This window comes from Rhipicephalus sanguineus, chromosome 4 (genome assembly GCF_013339695.2).
Source record: "Rhipicephalus sanguineus isolate Rsan-2018 chromosome 4, BIME_Rsan_1.4, whole genome shotgun sequence".
NCBI classification, from domain to species: Eukaryota; Metazoa; Arthropoda; class Arachnida; order Ixodida; family Ixodidae; genus Rhipicephalus; species Rhipicephalus sanguineus.
In genome coordinates, this window is record NC_051179.1 from 21,732,469 (window position 1) to 21,753,944 (window position 21,476).

General features: G+C 42.7%; 2 protein-coding genes across 5 annotated transcripts in view; one reads left to right on the plus strand and one right to left on the minus strand.

Moving 5' to 3' along the window:
• Window positions 1-3,252: 3,252 nt before the first annotated feature.
• On the minus strand, window positions 3,253-14,020 carry LOC119389583 (solute carrier family 35 member E2A). Of its 2 annotated transcripts, none has more exons than XM_037656923.2 (7): window positions 13,835-14,020; window positions 10,958-11,284; window positions 10,122-10,245; window positions 9,274-9,522; window positions 7,332-7,385; window positions 5,764-5,967; window positions 3,253-4,255 (listed from the first exon to the last, which is right to left on the minus strand). In XM_037656923.2, exons 2-7 carry the CDS (start codon window positions 11,271-11,273, stop codon window positions 4,051-4,053), a joined length of 1,152 nt encoding a protein of 383 aa, XP_037512851.1. In that variant the 5' UTR covers window positions 11,274-11,284; window positions 13,835-14,020; the 3' UTR covers window positions 3,253-4,050. The 2 variants fall into 2 exon arrangements, with proteins under 2 accessions (XP_037512851.1, XP_037512850.1); XM_037656922.2 differs by having other exon boundaries at window positions 13,481-14,020.
• Window positions 14,021-14,201: 181 nt separating this feature from the next.
• Window positions 14,202-21,476, plus strand: part of LOC119389585 (aminopeptidase NAALADL1) — a 36,463-nt gene continuing 29,188 nt past the window's right edge. Inside the window, exons 1-5 of one of the 3 annotated variants that reach the window (XM_037656924.2) lie at window positions 14,227-14,391; window positions 15,786-15,949; window positions 18,406-18,604; window positions 19,373-19,563; window positions 19,883-20,023. In XM_037656924.2, coding sequence (XP_037512852.1) covers window positions 15,918-15,949; window positions 18,406-18,604; window positions 19,373-19,563; window positions 19,883-20,023 — 563 coding nt within the window. In that variant the 5' untranslated portion in view covers window positions 14,227-14,391; window positions 15,786-15,917. Of the gene's footprint in view, window positions 14,392-15,785; window positions 15,950-18,405; window positions 18,605-19,372; window positions 19,564-19,882; window positions 20,024-21,476 lie in introns of all 3 variants that reach the window. The other 2 variants (XM_049414486.1, XM_037656925.2) reach the window with 2 other exon arrangements.

Here is a 21,476-nt window from a genome sequence, read left to right on the forward strand (position 1 = left end):
TGGCCCAAGTTTCAGTGCTCTGTGAATGCACAGTCTCTGTCATTCATGGTTCAATGTTAGCTTATCGCAACTTTAGCTTGCCTGAATGTACAAATGTAAACTTATACTTGATCAGGTTCATCAGTTATTTTAAAAATTTTCCTGCCGTATCCACATGAACAAAAATTAGGGCTTCATAATTTCCAGGATTTCTTTATGGGGATCCCGGGGACTTATCCATTCGGTTTTGACTGTGTTTGTTTTGGGGGATAAAGGGTAAAGGTACAGTGAAAATTTCGGTGGGGGGGGGAGGCTGCTGACCCGTGCCCCCCATTGGCAAATGATTGAGTACAAAACACGCACAATGCTGAGCTGATGGTGTGTCCATGGTGAATTGAAAACGTGTGAAGCAAATGCAGAGCTAGCACTCGGGAAATTTTTAAGTGTGTTCCATTAAACACATTGACAACTGCTTTTTGGGCATATTGGTTACAGTGTTGGGCTTCTGTGCGCTACAGGTTGCGAGTTCGATTCCTGTAGAATCTTTCTTAGACTTTGTTTTTACATTTTTGCGTTGGGAGGCGTTGCTGTCATGTATGAGCTCGTGCATGCTTTGAGCTCATGAGGCTTCTTGTGGCTTGAGCATTAAAATTTTTTGCCATTGATGGTGGGCCACGTGCATGGTTGAAGCAATTCCAGAGCACATCTTTATAGTAGGGTGTGCAGCAACGGATATAACAAACCTTTTAATGTCACAAAATTTTTTATTATTTGTACATTCACCGTTCTACTGGAGGAACAGTTGCAACGACACTTATGCAGTCATGGACAAATGAAACACGAACAGCAAATTGCAAATTGTAACACCTTATATGCAAGCGATCTGTAATTATGCAGTTGCAAAAGATTGGTTCAGCTTCGTACTAGGTGTACGCATTAGTTGTGTTGATATCAAGTGCACCTGTGAAATCTAAAAAGAGCATATATTTTGGTTAACCCTGTCTTGATCGTTTTTCAATTGTCCACAACTGTACTACCTAGAATAAATATGTAATGCCTGTCTTCATTTTCTTTTCTTTCTGCCAGAGATTGCGATTAAAATGATTTTGCTTACCCGTGAACATAATTGCACCCGCTCACACACAGAAACCACGACAGCAAAGAACAATCAGGTTTCACGCTTCTTGTGATTGGGCATGTCTGCCCATTTATGACCATTACAATGACAGCCCACTTTTATGTACACAATTTTTTACAGATGACCATTTGTGCAATTCGAACACGAGGACCTAACCCGAAATAGGAATGATAATGCAACTGGTAAGCACACGTGATGAACATACGAAAAGAAATGCCATGAACAGGGAGGAGGCTAATTACAGAGACTGGAAAAAAAAGAGCTGCGGGTTGAATGCCTTGCTTTGTTACGCTTTCTGGTATTATCACAGATGTTCAAGCCAGCTCATGGAGCTTACGTTGCTGACATGTACAGCTGAACAAGGAACATTACAGTTAACATCATTGAAAATTTTAAATAAATGGTTTCTTTCACCACCTGTTTACATAATCTGATAAAGTATGTATTTCTGTTATGACAATTGTTTCATGTCTTGCATCACGGGGTGGTATTCTCAGTGTAGCACGATTGGGTATACATATGATTGCTTTCAAAAGATTTCAGCATCTAGAAGTATCAACATTCATGGTACAGTGCCAGGGGCAGCACCAGGACTTCTTCACTGAGGGGGCACGCATGACAAGCGAGTTGTTGGGGGCGGGTGGGGGCAGAGATGTGGGGAACTAATGCATTGGGTTTTGACTATGTTTGCTCTGGGGGGGCACCCCGTGCCCCCTCCCTCCCCCCCCCCCCCCCCCTCTGGCACCGCCCTTGCATAGTGCCATGTGCATGCATTCCTCACATAGTGCTAGGAAGGCTGTCATCCATAGACGTTTGCGCTTCCTGTACTTTTAGTCTAAAGCCCATGAAAGCAACTGTATTCCTGATGCGTGATCACTTGGAACTATGTGAACAAACGTCTAACCATGTTCCCATCATAACCCCATCATAATGGCTAGAGTAATGTGTAGAGATAACTTCATGCAAATATTCATGAAATCAGTCTGGCACAGTTATCAGTGCAAAGCTAAAGCTTAACAAAAAGTTTGTTTTGCAAACAAAACACCAAGCTTCTGTTGAACAGAATATAATCCAAGTTTGCAATTTGTCACTTATTCATTATGTAATGTTTCACACAATGCTTCAGAGGAATGCCAATGGGAACGCTCTATTTTTAAAATTTTCCTGCCGTATCCATATCCACTAGACTGTCCAATTAACGTGTCACTGAAAGTTCAAATGGGCATACAGCCCCAGGCGGCCTATCATAGTGAAGGAATACTTGAATGACTACTAGCTATGAAAAATGGGCTCTTGGTTTTAGACAATGCTGGACTTAAGTCTTTCTTCATCAAACTAGGTCCCTTTCAGAGCCCCCTTTTTCTTTCTGCATGCAGTATCGAAGCTACATGAAATCACAACTTCTTAGCAAGATAACAAAATTATGTCTCTGTCTGAAAAGGTGATTGCAGAAAAGAACAAGAAGCCATTAGTATGAGGGCCAGGGGTTAGGGTGGGTCGACCCCCCCCCCCCCCACCTCCCTCCGGAAAAAAATTTCTGGGTACGCTACTGGTTGCGACAGTTGATGACTAGAGCTGGAATCACTGCTCTCGTATTGCAGTCTATACTCTGTGCGCTTACAAGCAAGCCACACACAGTTGCAGAAGTACTTGCTGCCCATCATAGTGGCTTTAATGCCATTTGCCATTAATCAAAGCAATAAAAACGACAGTACGTGAGACTCAAACCTAAAGTGTGTACGTTAACTACAGCTACGACAAAAATGTAAATGTGCGTTACGAAAGCACAGTACACACTTGAGATTGCACAACACGCATCTGGAGTCACTGCGTTATGGTACCGGGCAAGTTTCCTGGAGCTGAGGCTTGGACTGCCAGCATGATTCAATGCCGGCCACAGAGCTGGTCAATAACACCTTTGGGTATAGACTTCCTGTTTCATGACATGAAATCTTTCCAGGATTCGTGATTTACTACAGCCATTACTACTACTAGTACATGAACAAATCGATTGAACTTCGTAGTAAAGGATCCCGAAAAGTTTACAGATGTGCAAAGAGAAACGCCACGCGTACGTGTATTCGCTCGTCAAGCACATCCCGATTTCAAGAAAATTTCTTAAACATCACAAGAGCTAGGCAACTAAGGAATCCAGTTTAATTTCAGTTCATTGTATTGGCGATACGGGCAAGCTACTATGGCCACCACTTCATGCTACAGACATACAACATTTCACAGCACAGCAAAAGCTACTTTGACATTTTTAAATAGGGAATGACTGTACACACCGAGATTTATAGTATTTGCATCAACGACGAAGATTGCTTATGCATATGAGAAATACGTACAAATATAAACACTGCCACAAATTTCTTAAAAATCACGCAGAAAAATACCACAGCCTACACCGGAATACATCTTAAATTCAGAGGGGAACCTACCAAATGCAGTGTTGCTCCGTTTTGGCTTAATGCATGCTTGTGCCATTTCTCAAGGAAGCAGATGTTCCAAAATTCTTCTAGTGATAGCAGTATGTATACAATCACGAGTTCATGTTCACAAAGCTCAAAACTTGGCTACAGGTAGGAACAAGCTTCAGGTGCCATGCTCAAGTTGCCCACTCTTGACATAGCTATTCTCCATATCTCTACCTTTTAATGAAACGACAATAAACTTTGGCTCTTTCACATAGAGAGGTGTACCAAGAAAGGCACTATCCTACAAATTTCACACGCAAGATTGCGCAACGCCTTATGTCAACGGTCTCGAAATAAAGTTGTCACTTTCATTCTATATCTTCTTCGCAACATACTGTACAATAAATATGTTGTCACAATGTTTCCACTAACAGCAGCCAATGACTGCGCAAAGGCCTGCCTCTAGCGTGTTTCCAAGACTGAAAAATCAGTCTCGTTCCTAAAAGCCTGAACCCATCAGACATCGTGGTCGGTAACCTTGACAGTACTGAGCGTTACATCGTATTGGTACAGAGTTGCGGCAACGTTACGTGCGTGGTTGTATAGGAACACGCCAGCTATGACAATGAGTGTCCCTAGACCGCTGAGGAATGTGACTTGGTTGCCGAAGACCAGGATGGACAGCCAGATCATGAGCGCCCGCTTGACTGTGTTTGCCACGCTGAAAATTGGAGTAAGAAATGAAGGAGAGTGTATCAATGAAAAAGGCGACAGGGTATTGCGACAAGATTATGCAATGCAGAATGATCTTGCAAGCTGTTTTTCTGCATAACCAATATGTATTGCAAAAGGCAATTTTACTTGTACAGTACTCGCAAATTGATACGGGACTTTTTTTTTTTTTCAATATAATGACTGCTATGAGCTACTGCTTGTGATAACCGCATCATTTAGCTGCAAATCTGACAGCTAAAGGTAATGTTGGCTCCAAGGTTTGTGTTCGGATCAAAACTACACCGATACAACACAAACTGTAGATGCTGGAAATGAAATCACATGCATTACTTAGCCCTAAATTTTCACATTTCAATTTGTGATTACTGTATATTATAGTAAAAAAAAAATTAGTCATAAAACTAAAAATTATTTGCACATCCACGCACTATGAAATCTTTCACTGCTTTCTGAAATGTATCGGTTGTTAGAGTATATGTTGCTGTCTTGTCCGTACTGATAGCTTGCACGTGACGTCATGGACACACAACATGGCTCCAACATGGCGGCTCAGATGACGTCAAGGCAGAATAATCACTCGGCGATTAACCTGCTTCAGTGTGATAACGAGGTCGCTGGAACATTATCAGGCCTCTGTGCATGAATATCGAAGGAACCAGCATGTGATGTGCTGATAACACTAACGTGACATCACAAAGTTCGCATCCCACCATGTTGGTGCTCCAACGTGGCTGTTTCAGTGACGTCAGTGCAAGCCGTGTATACTTCTTTTACGTCTTATAATTTATTTAGCTTATCTTGACTTTGAAACCATGATGTGACAAAATTTTAGTTGAATGCTGAGAGAAATGGTTGAGCAACAAAAATTGTGCCGCAAGCAGCATTTCTGTGGTGCACTCACATGCAGCATGACACAGCAACACTGAGTTGTGCCGCGATTGTCTGCAAACTGAATTAACTATTGGTCCCATCGTGCATATTTCATTTTGGTGTCTACGTCAAGGGTCTCCAACTCACCTAAGCTAGCGTGCTGCAGTCACGAAATTTAGTCCCACAAAGGCCGGGACTGTGAAGAAGGTTGGATGGGACGGATGGACGGGGGGGTTTGAACAAAATGCCATTTGAAAGAATGCCTTTCTCGTGTCTCTTATATGGGACATTTCTGAAGGGGATTTAGCGCCACAATTCAAGAAACATATCGATACTGATCTTTTAAATGAATAAAATCTGGATGCCGATTCTGAAATATAGAGTTTCTGTTCCACCGTTATGCTTCAACACGTAGTGACCACATGGGATGCTTCTTGGAAATGCTTGAGAACAGTCACGTCTGTGTAGCTCATTAACATACTTACTAAGAAAACTTAAAGAAAAATTTTGGATGGAGATGGTCATGTGTGGTCCAGGTTGCAAGCTAAAGGTGCACGGGCCATATGCGGCCAGCAGGCCACGTGTTCGAGACCCCTGGTCTACATAAACTAAACAGTGACCAACCTGTGGGTGACGGGCGAGATGTAACCGAGCAGGATGTACTCAGTGAAGCTTTGGCAATGGAACGACAGTCCTCCAAGCAGCAGCATGCCTAGCATAGTCCACGACCAGGTCTCCCACACTTTGCCAAAGTCCACCAGGGCCAACATGGTGGGTACCAGGATGAACACCGAGCTCAGGCTAGTGTAGCACTGAAGCTCCACGGGCCTGGGAGGGGGGCAAACCCAAAAAAAAGAGGCAAGGAGTGTGCTCAGCGCAGTAAGTTTAGTTAATTGACTGTCCTTCTAATGTGGTTGCACTGAGCAAAAGGCACAAATTACTAGTAAGGACAAAAGAGAACAGGACAAGTAGCGTCCCTTTGTCCTTAGTTCTTCATACCGCTCACTCATCACGACTACATTAGAATGTCGTACCAACTAGCCCAAGTTGAAGCTTTGCTGACCATTGACTGATTGACAAGATAATATTACTTGTCCACTGACTCGCTCATTAGTCAACTGACCAATTCATTGACTGATTGATTAGCACAAGAAAAATGATTACTCATTCAGTTGGCATCTGATTGTTCAACCAAATGAGTGATTGAGTTATTGACTGATTTGTCAACGGACCAATTGATTGATTGTTCGAGCACAAGAAACGTGATATCTCTTTTTGTTGGCATCTGAATGTGTAACTGATTGATTGGTTGAATTATTGAGCGATTGATTGATAAGCAAAGAAACATGATTGCTTCATTGACTGGCTCATTTTCAAACTGGCCACTTGACTGACTGATCGAATAGTGCAGGAAACATGATCGCTTTATTGGGTGGCATCTGATTGTCCAACCAACTGATTGATTGAGGTCGACATCTCAAAGCCTCTCAATGAAGCAACGGCGAAGCCGGACAAGTCTGGGAAACAGAAAAAGAATTCTGGCTTATGACAAAAACTAGCATATATCCTGCTAGCAAATCCAACCACAACCCAAATCTATCAATATTTGCAGCCTGTGGAGAACTAGTTTGGATATTTAAGGCTTTCTGTGCCATGGCTTCTTTGTAACTTAAAATACCAAGCTAAGGTTACACTGAAGCAAATAATGACCTAATCATAAAATTACATGGTTTGACATATCAAAGCCTCTTTTCTCATCTCTTATGGCCTATGAGGTGTGCAATAATGGGGAGGGGGGTTACATATTAATTTTGATCTACTGACGTTGACATGTACTACCTATATACAAGGAGACGAAGAATTGAACCAGAGACCTCATGCTCAGCACCAAAACATCACAGCCACTGACCCGCCATGACGGTGTCTTAGTACCTTCTTTCTTAAACATTTAAAGCCCTACTTTTTTGCTGTGAGCGAAGACAGTGCTACTGCAAATGAAGACACATTCTAGTTTACACTGTTAGAGGTTTCCTTTTTGAATTTTACCTTGGAAACAATTTTCTTTTTAAATACTGACTCGGAAACTACTTTTAAACCTTTAATACTTTAAAACATCCCACAGAACACTTCACACTGCAATGACTCAATGGCAGAGACAAAGAAAGTGACGGAATATTGGCAGAATTACTCACAGAAGCTTGACCTTCTCGTCGGTGAGGAGCCGCTTGGAGAAGACGTTCTGAAAACTGACCCAAAAGATGCCGTTAGCCAGACGGACATAATACTCGGCGCACGCCATGTTTTCAAATTTTGAAAAGCATCTAAATGTAAGTTATAAAACAACAAGAACATTTGCTATACAGTCAACAGGAAAAAAATATTGGCTGACAATATTCTTTAGTGTGGCCCAACAAGCCTAGCGAACACAGACAGACATGGACGAGTGTGACACGATGGCGATGTCATGCCCCAGACTCTTCATACAACAACCCTTATTATTGGGAATCAACTAACAAACTCACTATACTCGGTTACAATATAAGAAAAAAATGTCAGCTCCGCCCACAGCCATTGCTGTCTCTCCCACAGAGACTTTGCATATATGATCGATCCAATAAAATTACTTATTTTTGTGACGGCAAGCTCTACCCGAGTGTTTCAGATAGTTGAGTTGTCTATACAAACACACGTTTGCGTCACTGGTTTCAGGTCACACACTTGAACCTACTGGTAAATTTCGTCAGGGACTGGGGCATCGCTGCTCAGCCAAACATAATGTTTTAAGTAGTAATGACGAACCTTTAACTATTAATATGAGTAGTATTTGCATTAGCCGAGAAAAAGTACTTACGGTTTGAGCGGAAACCAGCTAGCACGACTGTCTTTCACATGTGAAGGGCAGGTGCGCTGCGGTTCTGTGGGCGGAGCTAACATTTTTTTCTTAAGTTTTCACCAAGTATAGACCGCATTCCCTACCGCCCTATCTAGAATGCAAGAAACCGCATTTTGTTGTCATCATTATCAGCAGCAAAAGCAGCCAACTTCAAGCTCACTGTAGGACAAAGGCACTTGTGAAAAGTGCCAAAAGCTTGCAATAAAACAGTCACTAAATTGATACCGTCAGGCATGAACCAGGATGACAAGGTGTCTGAAGATTTTCTAAACTCGCAACGGAGATGCTGGTGAACATCCAGAGGTGCTCAGATATCTGCTCTTAATGGAGTAGGTGAAGTACAAAAATTATAGCAAAAGTACTGAATTAGTTATCTCTGGAAGGATAGGACAGACTAAATTTATCCCAAAAGATAATTCCCAAATGGCATCAAACTAATCCATATTATTTACTTGTTTAAGTTTGTTTATTTGGTTAAGTTTGTACCGAAGTCCAGTGAATCGTTTATTCTAGTCGACAGTCATAACTTCAGCTGTGCTTGCATGCCTGCCGACCTGTGAATTTAAAATTCATGAAATCCCACAGACATCACGCAGAGGAAAAGAATCACATGAATATTTTTTTAAAGCAAGTCCTAATGATGTCCTTTTGCAAAGTACATATGCGCTTTAATACAGATTATTTATGTTTAGAAACAGCATATATAAGTAGCGACAAACTTGGCACAGCAAATGCTAAGTAACATATTGCTTTTATGCTACAGCAATCTTTCAGAGACTTTGGTGCTGCTGATTTCATCTGCTTCAACAGCTTGTTTGTGCAAACTTGCTTTAGAAGTAAACACTGGCATAGTCGGGAGGGGGGGGGGGGGGAGTGGGGGGAGGGGTTCGAGGATTTTAAGACCCCCCGCCCCCATTTTAAATTTTGCATGTGTATATATATACATGCACACATACAAATTCATGCACAAACATACATAAAGTATGGTTGAACCTACCCACTCCCAAAAAAAAATTTCTGGCTATGCTACCGAAAGCTAACAAACCAAGTACCTCATTTGTATCCATTAACTGCCGAAAGACTTCTAACAGGTTTGGAGACTGACAACTGAAAGTTTTTTGTGAATCAAATCTACATTTTGCAAAATGTGATGTGATAGTCATAAAACCTTAAAAACAAGCCAAAATTCGTAGAAGCTTAATGGAAAATTACTACGAAATGTAGGCAAGTCATGTGCTCACCACTCCGAGAGATTAGTGGAGAGGGAAGCGATGAAACCCGGCAGGTTGAAGCTCAGTTCATTCGCGCTGCACAGGGCCAGGCCTCCCATGACCGGGAAGAGGCTCATGTTCACCAGCCAGGTGGTCATTTCGCCCAGCACTAGCCGCGAGATGACCACCGTGAACACGGGCGCCGAGCTCTTCACTGTTTCGGCGAACGACACTGGCACATACCACAGAGCCACAAGGCCCAGGAACACCGTGCTAAATCTGAAAAGCATACAAGCAGAACCCATGGTAAATGGACCAAATTTTGCATTCTCTTTTCTTGGGTGGGGAAAAACAAGACACAATGGTAGCAGGATGGTCGCATTTAGAGCATTCTGCCACTGAATATGATGCTGTGAGTGGATTGATTGATTGATTGATTGATTGGTTGGTTGGTTGATTGATTGATTGATTGATTGATTGATTGATTGATTGATTGATTGATTGATTGATTGATTGATTGATTGATTGATTGATTGATTGATTGACTGACGGGATATTACTGTTCCACTGACTGGCTGATTGCTCAAGTGACTAATTTACTAAGTGATTAGCACAAGAAACACTGTTGCACTATCTGAACAGACTAGTCTAATCTTTGAAGTTTCAAACGCTGCTCCAATTCCAACTTTGAAGCTTTAAAATAAAGAGAAGTGTCAGAATCGCCAAAAATAAAATTTGCAGCTATCTTCTGATATCTGAAGAGAAACAACGGGTCTTCAAGTATGGATTAGATTTTTGACAAGGCTGCAATGTGACAAGTGGTGTTAAGAGGAACCATCTTATGACCACAACTCAACCTGGGCAAAAACAGGGCTCACCGTAATGACCCGACGAGGATGACATTATGCATCTTGGGAGAGTTCTCGGGGGACAGCTTCCGTCTAGTGGTCATCTGCATCTGGGCGTAGCCACAGATGAAGCAGCAAAGCATCTGCACTGCACCTGGAAGAGTGACAAGTGCGCACCCACAAGACAATGTTATGGTGCGCATTTGAACATCGACAAGACAGAAGCAAGATCACACAGAGTCTCACTTCCCCAGCATTCACTTGCTCTGTTGCGATTCGCTGAGAGCTACGCTTTTGCTGAGAGCTACGCTTTTATCATCAGACGTCAGCATGGAGGGGTGGGAGCACGGCACTCAACAAATTAAGAGAGAGCAAGCTATTGTTTGAAAAACAAGATACGTCTGTCTGGTGTGTTCTTTTAAAAAAAAATGCTCCATCTTAGTGGCACTGTACATACATTAACAAAAGACACTGTTGCAGGTATGGCTAGTCAGCTGTGCCGTTTACTCATACCATCAGCTAAAGTGAAACATGAAGAGGAAAGAAAAGGATTAAATGTAACACTTATTCACTGTAATCACAAGGGAGTGCTATAAGCAAATGTTTCTTAGCCTGTTTTTATTTTAAGCGCTGCGTAGCCACTAATGCACATATGGAACTAAAATAAAGCCACTGTTACAAAAAAAAAGCTATGCTGGAAGCGTAACAATGCAGCATAGTTGCTTTTGACTTGTTCGTGGTACACGTGTCCCCCTGCAGTTCCTAACTTTGAAGCTCTCTGTGTATTAAAGATATTGTATGTCTGTACTTGTAAAATTGACATTGTTCGTGAATCAGCTTGACGCATGAGATTCAGCCTTACATACCCAGCACTACAGGGTCCCCAGACTGGTACGAGAGGATGCACTTATTCAGCACCAGCGTGGTGAAGCTGAAGAAGTACCAGACGACGAGCACGACCAGCGCTCCACCGCTGTAGAGTCCTCCGCGTCGCTCGAGGACTGGCACGCTGGCCAGCTCCACCTCCCGCGACGAAGGTCCGTGAAAGGGCAGCCTGCCGCTCATGGCATCTTCCTTGCAACCGAAGCTGCCACGGTGGTGCCTGCTCAGCTGTTCACCATACACGGAGCCCTTCACCACACAGTCACCACCGTCTGTTCGACTGGCCTGCTCGCCAACCATGTCGTCTGGTTCTGCGTGTTGGGAAAGAAGTTTGAAAGCCTTAGATGCCTCATCAAATGTGAAAAGTGACCGTCGGCATCAGCAGCGTCAACACGAGTGACGCAAAAATTCATCACCATGAGATGATGTCACCCTATGACATAACAATGACATCACAGGTCGCCATAATTTGTGACATTAATGTGACATCACTACAACGTCATCACATGACATTGTCGCTTGGTCAGAGGTGGACCTATCAAGAAGGCACTGCAAGACCATGTGAAGTGCGGAAAGCTTCCTATGCCTCTGATTCCGGAGGCAGTGCAAAACTATGTTGGGTGTGGAAAGCTTTCGGGTGGGATCAATACAATGAACCGAGAAGAAGAAGACGGCATTCACTTTCCAGTCGTCTTGGGCAAACACATAAGGGACTGTGTGATTTCAATTATTACTAACAGATAGTGCTGTCTTTGCACAAGGCATAGAAAAAAGTGGTTACAGAACAGCTAAAATGCAGCACAGGACACAATGAGAGAAACAAAATTTAAATTGTAGCACGGCTGAAAAATTAATTTTTAATTAAATTAATTAAAGAGATTTTTATGGCAGATTACACAGTGAATTACCTAAGATATTCCATGGCTCACAGCCATATAGACCTTTTCACAGGAGAGGAAAAACACCGCCATGCTGGGCTGTGGCACAGAAGTACAAAGGCTGACGTCACAGCCTCTGCATTTTTGGGGAGTCATGCCTCTTTAGCACAGCCCAGAGAGAATTATAGCGGTGCCCAGGAAGCCATCTATGAAATGGTCTATAATTTGAAGAAACTTTTAAATATTTTAAGTGGGACCCGGAGAACGTGTCTTGGGTGCACGTGTCTGATTGATCTGGCAGAAGGCACAAAGAACTTATCGCATCGGTAGTGGGTGTTTGCATTGTCTGTTTCTCTTCTCTTGTATCCACATCTGCACGCCTTACTTTCTTCAACGACGAATCTTTACCCGATGGCTCAACATTGCATTGTTCTACACATAAATTATTTTTTTTTATGCTCAATGACTGCGCACAACTTGCCATGGTGGCTTAAAGGTCATACTGTTCTGGTGCTAAGCATGTGGCCACAGGTTCAATTTTCCAGCTGTGGATTCTGCATTCCAATTCAGGAAAAATGCGAAAGTGCCCGTGCACTTGGATTTAGGGGACAATTAAAGGCCACAAGTGATCAGAATTATTACAGAATCCCCCACTATGGCACACCTTATAATCATACAGTGATGTTAGCACATAAAAACATTAATTAAGTTTAATTCATGTATATGACTGCATCTTCCACCGTAGTGCACACTTGCAGATCGGAGAGTGGACACTTGTGCAGTGATGTCTCATCTCCTCGCTCCCATCTGTGTTAAAGTTAATCTGTGTTAATGCTGTAGTTAAAGCGACACTAAAATAGAAACACAAAATTAAGGCGTTCTTTCATTACATCATTTTTCTTGGTTTGAAGAAGATGAACAAAAAACTTCCCTATCTCAACAAGCATTGCATTTCGGTATCGTTTTCATATAATTTTTGCTTAGTGCAGAATATTCAGAAACAAATTTAAAGAATATAAGCTTGTGACACTCTCATTCTAATTAAGGCCAGAGAGATCCTGAAAGCAATTTGTATGCCTCAGCATAGGTACATTAAATTTTGTTGCTAAATGCAGACTGTCAGTGCTCCTTCCTGCTAATGAGCGAAATGGTTAATTATTCAACGTAAAACTTTATAATATATACTAATCTTCTCGTAGATTGACTTGTTAGAGTGTGCTTTTTGTCGTAGCATCAGGTTGCTGCAAGGACTTCCATGCGTTCAGAATGAGTTAATATATTATTTTCCTATTCGTTTTCCACACATTATCTTAGACAATTATTGAATCGTGGCTTACGGATCTTGCGCTAACCGCTGAAGATTCCACAATTACTGAAAGAGCACAAATGACTCGGCGTGCAATCACGAGTTAGACCACAATCGGAATAGGTACAGTACAAACGATTTACATTTGCTCGGGGAAAATAAGCTACAGCAAGTAAAAATGATACAGGCACGTTAATCCGTGTCGTTAATACGTTAAAACATGCCTACACAAACTTAATCTTGGCTATATACATACATAAATTTCCCGAAACTTCCCCGGTCTGACATACAACGAAAGTATCGACCAAAATCACATAGCGTACCCTGATGACATGTTGCAGCTCCATTCATTCTACGTAGAAAAATATGCCACGCAGTGCCCGCGAGTTTCGTCAGGCGTCGATTACTAGTGAACTTCTACAGACCCTGATCCACGTTTACGCACGTGGAATATACAACGTATATGTTTCATAAACGCCTTTGTTCCATGCGAGTTGACACCTGCGCCCCTTGTTAAGCGTACAGAGTGGTATACGCAAAGAACAAACTAAAATAGAAAGAGCGCTACTGGATCAACGTCGGGGCCGCTTCAAGGCAATACACATATTTATGCCGATGACGTATACCACACACCCCCGTGCATGCGAGAATCGCTTCACGATTTCACGGCTACGTACAGTGCTTGCCCGGCAGCCAACTGTTATCGTGAGCTTTATCGCACTCGCGAGATAGCATCGTAAAATCGATCGCGACTGAGCAGCGCTACCGGCGTCGCTCGTAGTACGCTCACTCGTTCTACGGCAACGGTGGATACGTCAACAAAACTGCGAAACCGAAAAATAAAAGCCATCTGCAGGCCGCCATCTTTGCTGGGCGTTGTTGCTAACCTCCTAGCCGTAATTCGCCGTGCGCGACCAAATACGAAAGCCGTGTATTTGCGTACTGTTATTCAGTTGTGGGCTAAGCCATAAGATTTCGCTTTATAAAATGAAGACTGAGCTTTCAAAAGAAACCCTCTTGTTTTCTGGGAATTCTGTTTAATCTGCACAAATTGACGTCACGTGACGTTAGGCTCGTTGCATCGTTGGGCCAGTGACTTTCTACGCGTGAATGACGGAAGGTTAGAGGCGGTCGGTCAGCAGTTGCAGCAGCTTCGTAGCTTCGTCCGAAATCTGCGGTCGGAGCGATAAGCCCCCCCTCTCTGGCTGTCGCTTATCAAGACAGCTTGATAAAGGTACCGTTGCCCTCCTCCTACGCACAACCAGTGCTAATCAGTGACTCGCTAGGCTACTCTTCGCTCCAACCAGCGGCGTACGCGATCGCATTACGTCTTCCGGCAGTGCGCGTTTGAATGCACTGTTCTCACGTTTCATGTTTGCCGATCGCACGAATCGAACTGTCGTTTTCTAACGCGACGACCGTCTCAGTCTAAGCACACCGTTAAACAATTCGAAGACACATAAGGCCTCGTATTCAATTATGCAAAATGCACGGCACATCGGCCGGGGTTATGCGCTCGCTTTGCGCTCGTTGCTGGGGCGCGTGTTTACATTTTGTTTGTGAATTTCCGATCGATTCATTCGTATTTTGTAACTTACAAACGCACTCGGCGATAAAAATAGAGCTCTCAGAGCTAAAGGAAGAGAACTCCATACCCTTGAGCGAGTATCATGACGCGCAGGAAGCCACTGAAACCTTAAACGCCGGTTACTGGTTTCGCCTCGGGGAACATGCATACGTTGATATAGGAATATACGTACGCGAGACCGCGCCTCGACGTAATTACCCGCCAACTTGTCGACTGGGTTAATGGGACGAGTTTTTTTGCGCGGACGATTATGAAGTCGACGAGGATAAATGTCAGCGGCGCTGTTCTGATGGAACTGTCTTCGCTGCAGCGGATTTCGCACTATCACTGCGTGTACTCCGTGCCGAAACCGCTATCTTCCTTTTATTCTTGTGATTCATGAGCAATTTGTAAAACCCTGACACCCCACTAGTGTAGACTTTCACTTTCCTTGCGTCATGTTATGATCATAGCTGTATCTTCTTTTCTTGCTTGCTCGCATGTATACATGCATGTGTGCACGTATGTTTATCCGGCCCTCTCTTTTTTTGTTAATTAATGCTTGTGTCTAGCGCATACAATGCTTATGCATGCTTTTATTCGCTTTTCGCGCATCGCCTAGCTTTCTTTCTTTTTGTTCAGGGAAATGTTCCACAGGGAAATGCGAGGCGTTGCCGCGTTCACGCATATGTAAGACTCGCTAATTACTCTCATTTGGCTAATTACTAATTTGTATGTTCTGCAAGCGTTATTTTACGCTTACGTCTTTACAAATCGTCGCCACGTATGTTTTTACCATGGCCGACGTTAGATTTATCGCACAGCGTGAGTTTTGGGCACGAACGCACTCAACCCGTCTCGGCCCCGCCAAGTACACCTGAAAGGGAAGCCCGCCCTGCGGGCTCCGAAGCTGAGCAGGAAAGCCAGCTTTACGACGTGCTCACACGTCCGTACGTGGTTTTGCGTTTCGATTTAGTGCGGCCGCCGCATGTCCGGGTTTTCTTTTGCTGTTAAGCGTTATCGATTCGAATCACCTCTTCGGTTCCTTGTTGTTGTTGTAGGTGCGCTAGGCAGGCTGCGAAACAGGCCGTTCACCCCTGCTGAAAGAAAAGTAACACAGACGAGGTAACTACTACAACAGGTAGAATCTCCACACCCACCACATTGCACTGAACCACCCCACCTCCACAAAAATGAGTAGGAACGAAGCACTGAGGTACCGCATGTAAGTCACTCTGTTTAAGTTACTTTTTTGTTTCCTTTGTATTTGTTATACTATAAATTATAATACATTTTAGAATATGTGTTAGAACAAGCATTATCCTATGTTCCCTATTGAAGCATTGAGGTCCTTAACAGGAAGTGTTGTAGCACGATTTTTTTTATCAGTAGCTTTTTTTTTTATGCTGTACACAAGTAAAGTACGTGGCAATGCCTACGACACATAGAAGCAGCTATAACTACATAATGCTATCATGGAACAGTGAAGGACCATTTAATAAAGACAGCCATGTTTGTAGGTTATGTCAGTACGGTAATGAATCGACGACCACAAGTCAGCCGAAGCAGTAGCATAGCTAATAGCTAATAACTGTATTGATTGTAATTGCAGTAATGGCGGTAATTGTATGGCAATAGTATTGTCGTAACTACTGGTGGGGTAATGGTCATCTGGCAAGTAACCTGCATGCCATTACCAAGACACTCTAGGGGTCTTTCTAACATGAATGTGGTGTTGTCATGGCCTGGTTGAGCATTTCATACACATTTCACTGTTTAGCATGGGTGCGGGGCAGTGTACAATACTGAACTTCTTTTTGTTTGTTTGTTTTGGTGAAGAACTTTAATGTTACCATGTCAGAAAGCATAAACCTTCCATAGCTTGAAAAGCGTGGAAAGTAATGCATCTGTTTGTTATGTTCAAACTGCCATATTCTGAAGTCTACATTCATACGAAAAAGCTTCTCATATAGGGGTGCGTCATTTATGTGCCTAAAAATAGAACCATCTTTATAAAAACAAAAAGGCTCTAAAACCTGTCATATCTTTCAGCTGAAAACAGTTATAATTGCATATATGCCAGCAATAAAATGTTATGTTCTCTTTACACAGAACTCTAGTTATCTACGAGGTGTGTACGATTATATGGTGTTAAAAATGCCTTACCAATAATTGCTTGTGTTTCATTCAGGTTGACATCGTTGCTCTTCCTTAATTTTCAGAGTTTAAGCCAATGCCAAATTATGTGTCTGTGTTTATGGTTGTATAACTGTTTATTTTTCTTAGTTTTCATACCATCATCGCTATACAGATTTTGTTTCCTCAGATCCTCCCTTTGTTGTGGTATGTGATCGTTTAAGAGGTTGTCAGGGCACCTGATATTATTAACAAATATGCTGTGCAAGAGGTCCTACTTATGTCCTTATGCTGCTGCTTTCAAAAGGATGCTAAAGGAAAATAATTTAGGATATAGTGAAAGAAAAATGCTTAGAGATTTAAAACATAACATTATTGACAACAGTCCTTTCATGATAGAGAACTTAGTATGAATGTAGGACAAGAGTTGCAATACCTGTAGGACATTCTATTACTAACCCAATGACGAACCCTTGGTATAATTCTGTCATTTTAGTACACAATCATTGTCATAAAAAGATCATTGCAGAACAGAGCAAGGAGAGGATAAAATAACGTCTGTGCATTTCTATTTTATTTTTAGAAAAACTTAACTCAACAATACCTTTGACTATGGTGACAGTGGTCAAATAGCTTGACTTTTGCCCTGCTTTTGCCACCCGTGCAGTCACACTTCAGTAGTTTTGTTGTTGTGCAGGCTTTGCTCGCTCTTGAAATTCGCTTTAACTACAAGTAACAGAAAATGCCACATCCACGTGATGCCCGACGCAGTTTCTGGCCTTGCTTTCGTGCTTTATGCAAGAAACCAGAGTGCTGGCTGTTGGGCAGCAGAGGGCGTGAAGATGCATGCAACGTCACAACTCCTCACACAGGGGCGGGCGACGTGGACTGCGCTGGGCATATGTGAACTCTAAAGATGGAATTTCCTCTCGGAACTGAGCACTTTCTTGGTCCACACTGTAGAACACATGTGGTGTGTGTATGCCTTTCTCTGTTCAGCGTCCTTCTATTTGTTTTCTAAATTTTCTATGAATGTGTAATACCAACTAGCCCACCTATCCATCCTGTTCACAAGCAATAACTGCTGCTTCTGCTTATCTCTGTCGTAAACTGCCACAAAGCAAGCATATCATTTGTACGTGAAACGTTAGGGAGCTCTGTAGTTATACAGCACACAAACAGGCATTTCATGTAGTATACTTTTTTTGGTATTTTGTGGGCATCTGCAGGAAGTAGAAAAACATTAATACTTCATAGATAGAAAGTTAGAAACTGTCTAATCGAACATTTTACAAACTGGTCTACAACTTTCTCATTGGAATTTTCTGCCCAGCTTCGTTGCTTTAGAAGTTAGTTAATTAAGCTTTCCGAATTAAGCAGTTAACCAGGACAGAAAAAATAGTGTGACTTACTCCACACAATCGTAAGCAACATGCATTTGGTTGCGTTGTCATATTTTTTCTTTAGCGTCCCTTCAATTGCGCACTTTTGTTAACTAAACTGTGGTCTCTCTTGCACGGGCGTCTTTGTGCTGTTTGTCTGCAGGGATTCAGTTGGGAGCAGTGGTGACGAGGCGGACGGGGGAGTCACCACGATGGCCGACTACATCAGGGGCAAGAAGACGTACACCAAGTGGGACGCAGACACCGACAACGTGGACATGGACCTGTCACCCGAGGCACCACACGTCCAAGTGGCCACCAGCCCCGGGTGGTTCTCGGGAACCAAGGGGAGGGTTCTTCGTGTGAGTATTCAGCAATCATGCGCAAAGCTGGCAGTATTCTGCTCTGGGGCAGTATTCTTGCTAAATCACTTTTGGGAATGCAATCACTATTGCAAGATTTCTCGTGACTTTGCATTTAACACGTTGGTTTATAATTTGTTGACAGCGACAGAGATCATGTACAGAGACAGAGATCATGTTTCGATAACCAGTGACTGTGCTTGCCGCTCTCATTGTACTGTGAGCGTTCTTTATTCTGCTTTGGACATGTTTGCCCAGTTTGTTTGAGCCCCACATCCCCGGGTTCACTGTGGCAACAAGACGGAAAAAGCGAAGTACATCTCAAGACAATGTAAACGAGCAATACACATGCTATACGTTGAAAACAAAAAGTTATACAAAGAGAGAAATATTACTATGGACATATTCAAAATAGAAGTATTAGAGAGCGTGCACACATTATCATAAGTAGTATTGAAATTATTTAGTGCATTTGGAAAGCAATTACTTAATGCTTCAAAACGATAGTTAGTACGTGGTTGTAGAACATACCAGTGTTCAGAGTGTCGGTGCAGGCGCATAGGAGGATTTAGTTGTAAGTTAGCTAAACTGTGTTATACGTATAACTGCGACTTTTTACAGTATCAGATCTAAAAGAGATTAATGAGGTGTAGTCATATGGCAGGTTTAATTTAATCATTTGTTCCGTAACTTACGCTTTGTGTTGCCTTATTTTTCACTGCCACAACCATGTGACAGTATCAGTAGAGCTGGCTAATGTCACTGCAGGTGCTGATAGTGGGAGTCATCTTCCTGGTGGGGCTCATGTGTGGTTATGTGGCACGCAAGAGCATGCGTGATTTGGGTCAGCCACCACAGTCGGCCTGCCCCATGCCCAGGGGCATCTATTCCTTCAAGGAACGCTTTGCAGAGCAGCTACTCACTGGCGTCGACAAGAAAAACCTCGACAGCTGGCTACGGTCAGTGCTTCACTGTCTCCAGTGCACTCACCGTTTCCATTGACCATTCTGCTTTCTCTCTGTGTCTTTTTTTGTCCACACGTAAAATTAGGGCTGTTCTTTAGGATAATGCATATTTTAATTTTATCATACCTTTGCACAAATTTTGCATTTATTCTGGTGCAGTTGACATGTTAAGTACCTAGTGCTATTGGTAAAATATTTGGCAAATATTTGTACTGACAAACAGTCACTGTTCAGAGACTTTTTAATAGTATTCAAATATTTGCACACCCTTACTTCCATCCCACTTCATGTGTGTGCCTGCTTGCTCCTTCAGGGTAATGAGCGTGCACTACCACATGGCCGGAACAGAGAGGGGACAACAGCTGGCCATGCGGATTGAACAGGCCTGGAAGGGATACGGCGTGGACAACACGCGCACCGAGGTCTTCAAGCCTCTGCTGTCCTTCCCAGACAAGTGAGCCTTCCCAAGACAAGGAAACGTGGCAACAGATAGGCCACAGATAGCTCTATAGACAACTTTATTTTCAATTCATGGGCTCTGCCATCATAGCTTTTTATAGCAATGATCTCTGGGATTCATATGCTGTGACTTCAAATTAACAAGGTCATGAAACACGAAATTCACTGATATGGCCGTTTACATGACTCTGAGTCTACTGTAGTACTGTTTGTTTAGTTGTTGCCAATAAAAACCAGTAGCGTTAAGCCCAAGGAAATGGAAGTGCACTTAAACAGGCACTTAAGCATCGGTAGAATAGTCTACAGTAGATGTCAGCTTGCAAGTGTCCTATGGGTTGGTGTACACACCACGCATGAGTGAGCAGGTTCCGAAAAGTAGTCCAGACACATCATTCTTGTGTGACGAAAAGAGACACTGTTTATTATCCTAGGTTGATTACTATACACACACATCGCATGACAGCAGATCCGATATGGCCATTGCCTATGGCTTTTGAATCATGCGTCAACATGATCGCGTGTTTCGAGGGTGTGTCTTGTAAACAGACTGCAGAGGATGTGGAAGTACTGAAGGCTTTTTAAGTGCAGCAACCGGCTATTTGTTCTGACACTAGTATTTCCAAGCAGCATAGAATAGAGCAGGACAAAAATAGGGCAAACACAACAGTCAAACAAAAGTGGGTAACCCTTACGATTTTTGCATTTGCACACATGCCTCACATGCTCCGTTGTGCACTTGTGAATGAAGTCAATTTCACTTTTTGAAAGCAATACAGGAGTGTTAATGCATCTACAGTGTTCTAGTATTGCAGTATCACCTACTTCTTCAGTTTCAGTGTTTTGTCTTTAGCAACGCGTGTGCAGAAAATTAAAGATTATGTGCCTCCTTTTCTCAGAACAACTATTAACATCAATTTAGGAACAAGCACTTCATATCCACTGTGGTGGCTTTTGACGTCTTTGGTGTTGCGCAACTGAGTAGGAGGTTGTGTGTTCAATTTCCAGCCATGGCAGCCACAATTTAAATGGGACAAAATGCAAAAGCACTCTTGCACTTATTATAATGTCTGATAGTTTTCACAGAGCCACAGCTGTGACAACAGGGTCTTGTACTACTAGTTTTGAATGGGTGAATAGAGGAGGCTGTGAGATTAGCCAGGGCTGTATGCATGGTACAAGACAATGCGTATATACAGAGCCACTCATATTTATTTTCTGATTTTCTGTGAGTACATTGCAGTGCCTTAGAATTTTCCAGTTGAAAACGTTCTGTGTGTTGTGAATAGCATGTACACTATAAACAATGACAACATGTAGCTCAAAAGTCATAAACGCGGTAACAACTTCTATCCTATTGTTTTATGTGTGAAAACCACAATAAGATTATGAAGCACGCTGTAATAGGAAACTCTGCATTAGTTTTGACCACCTGGGTTCATTTAATGCAC

What these genes read in the sequence shown, in the direction of transcription:
- LOC119389583 (XM_037656922.2), bottom strand. Translation starts at nt 13,508, where the DNA reads ATGAATGGAGCTGCAACATGTCATCAGG. An exon ending in TGGGGACCCTGTAGTGCTGG is followed by an intron (nt 10,246 to 10,957) that starts GTATGTAAGGCT and finishes TCACTCTTCCAG; the next exon opens with GTGCAGTGCAGATGCTTTGC. An exon ending in ATCTCGCCCGTCACCCACAG is followed by an intron (nt 4,256 to 5,763) that starts GTTGGTCACTGT and finishes TCCAATTTTCAG; the next exon opens with CGTGGCAAACACAGTCAAGC.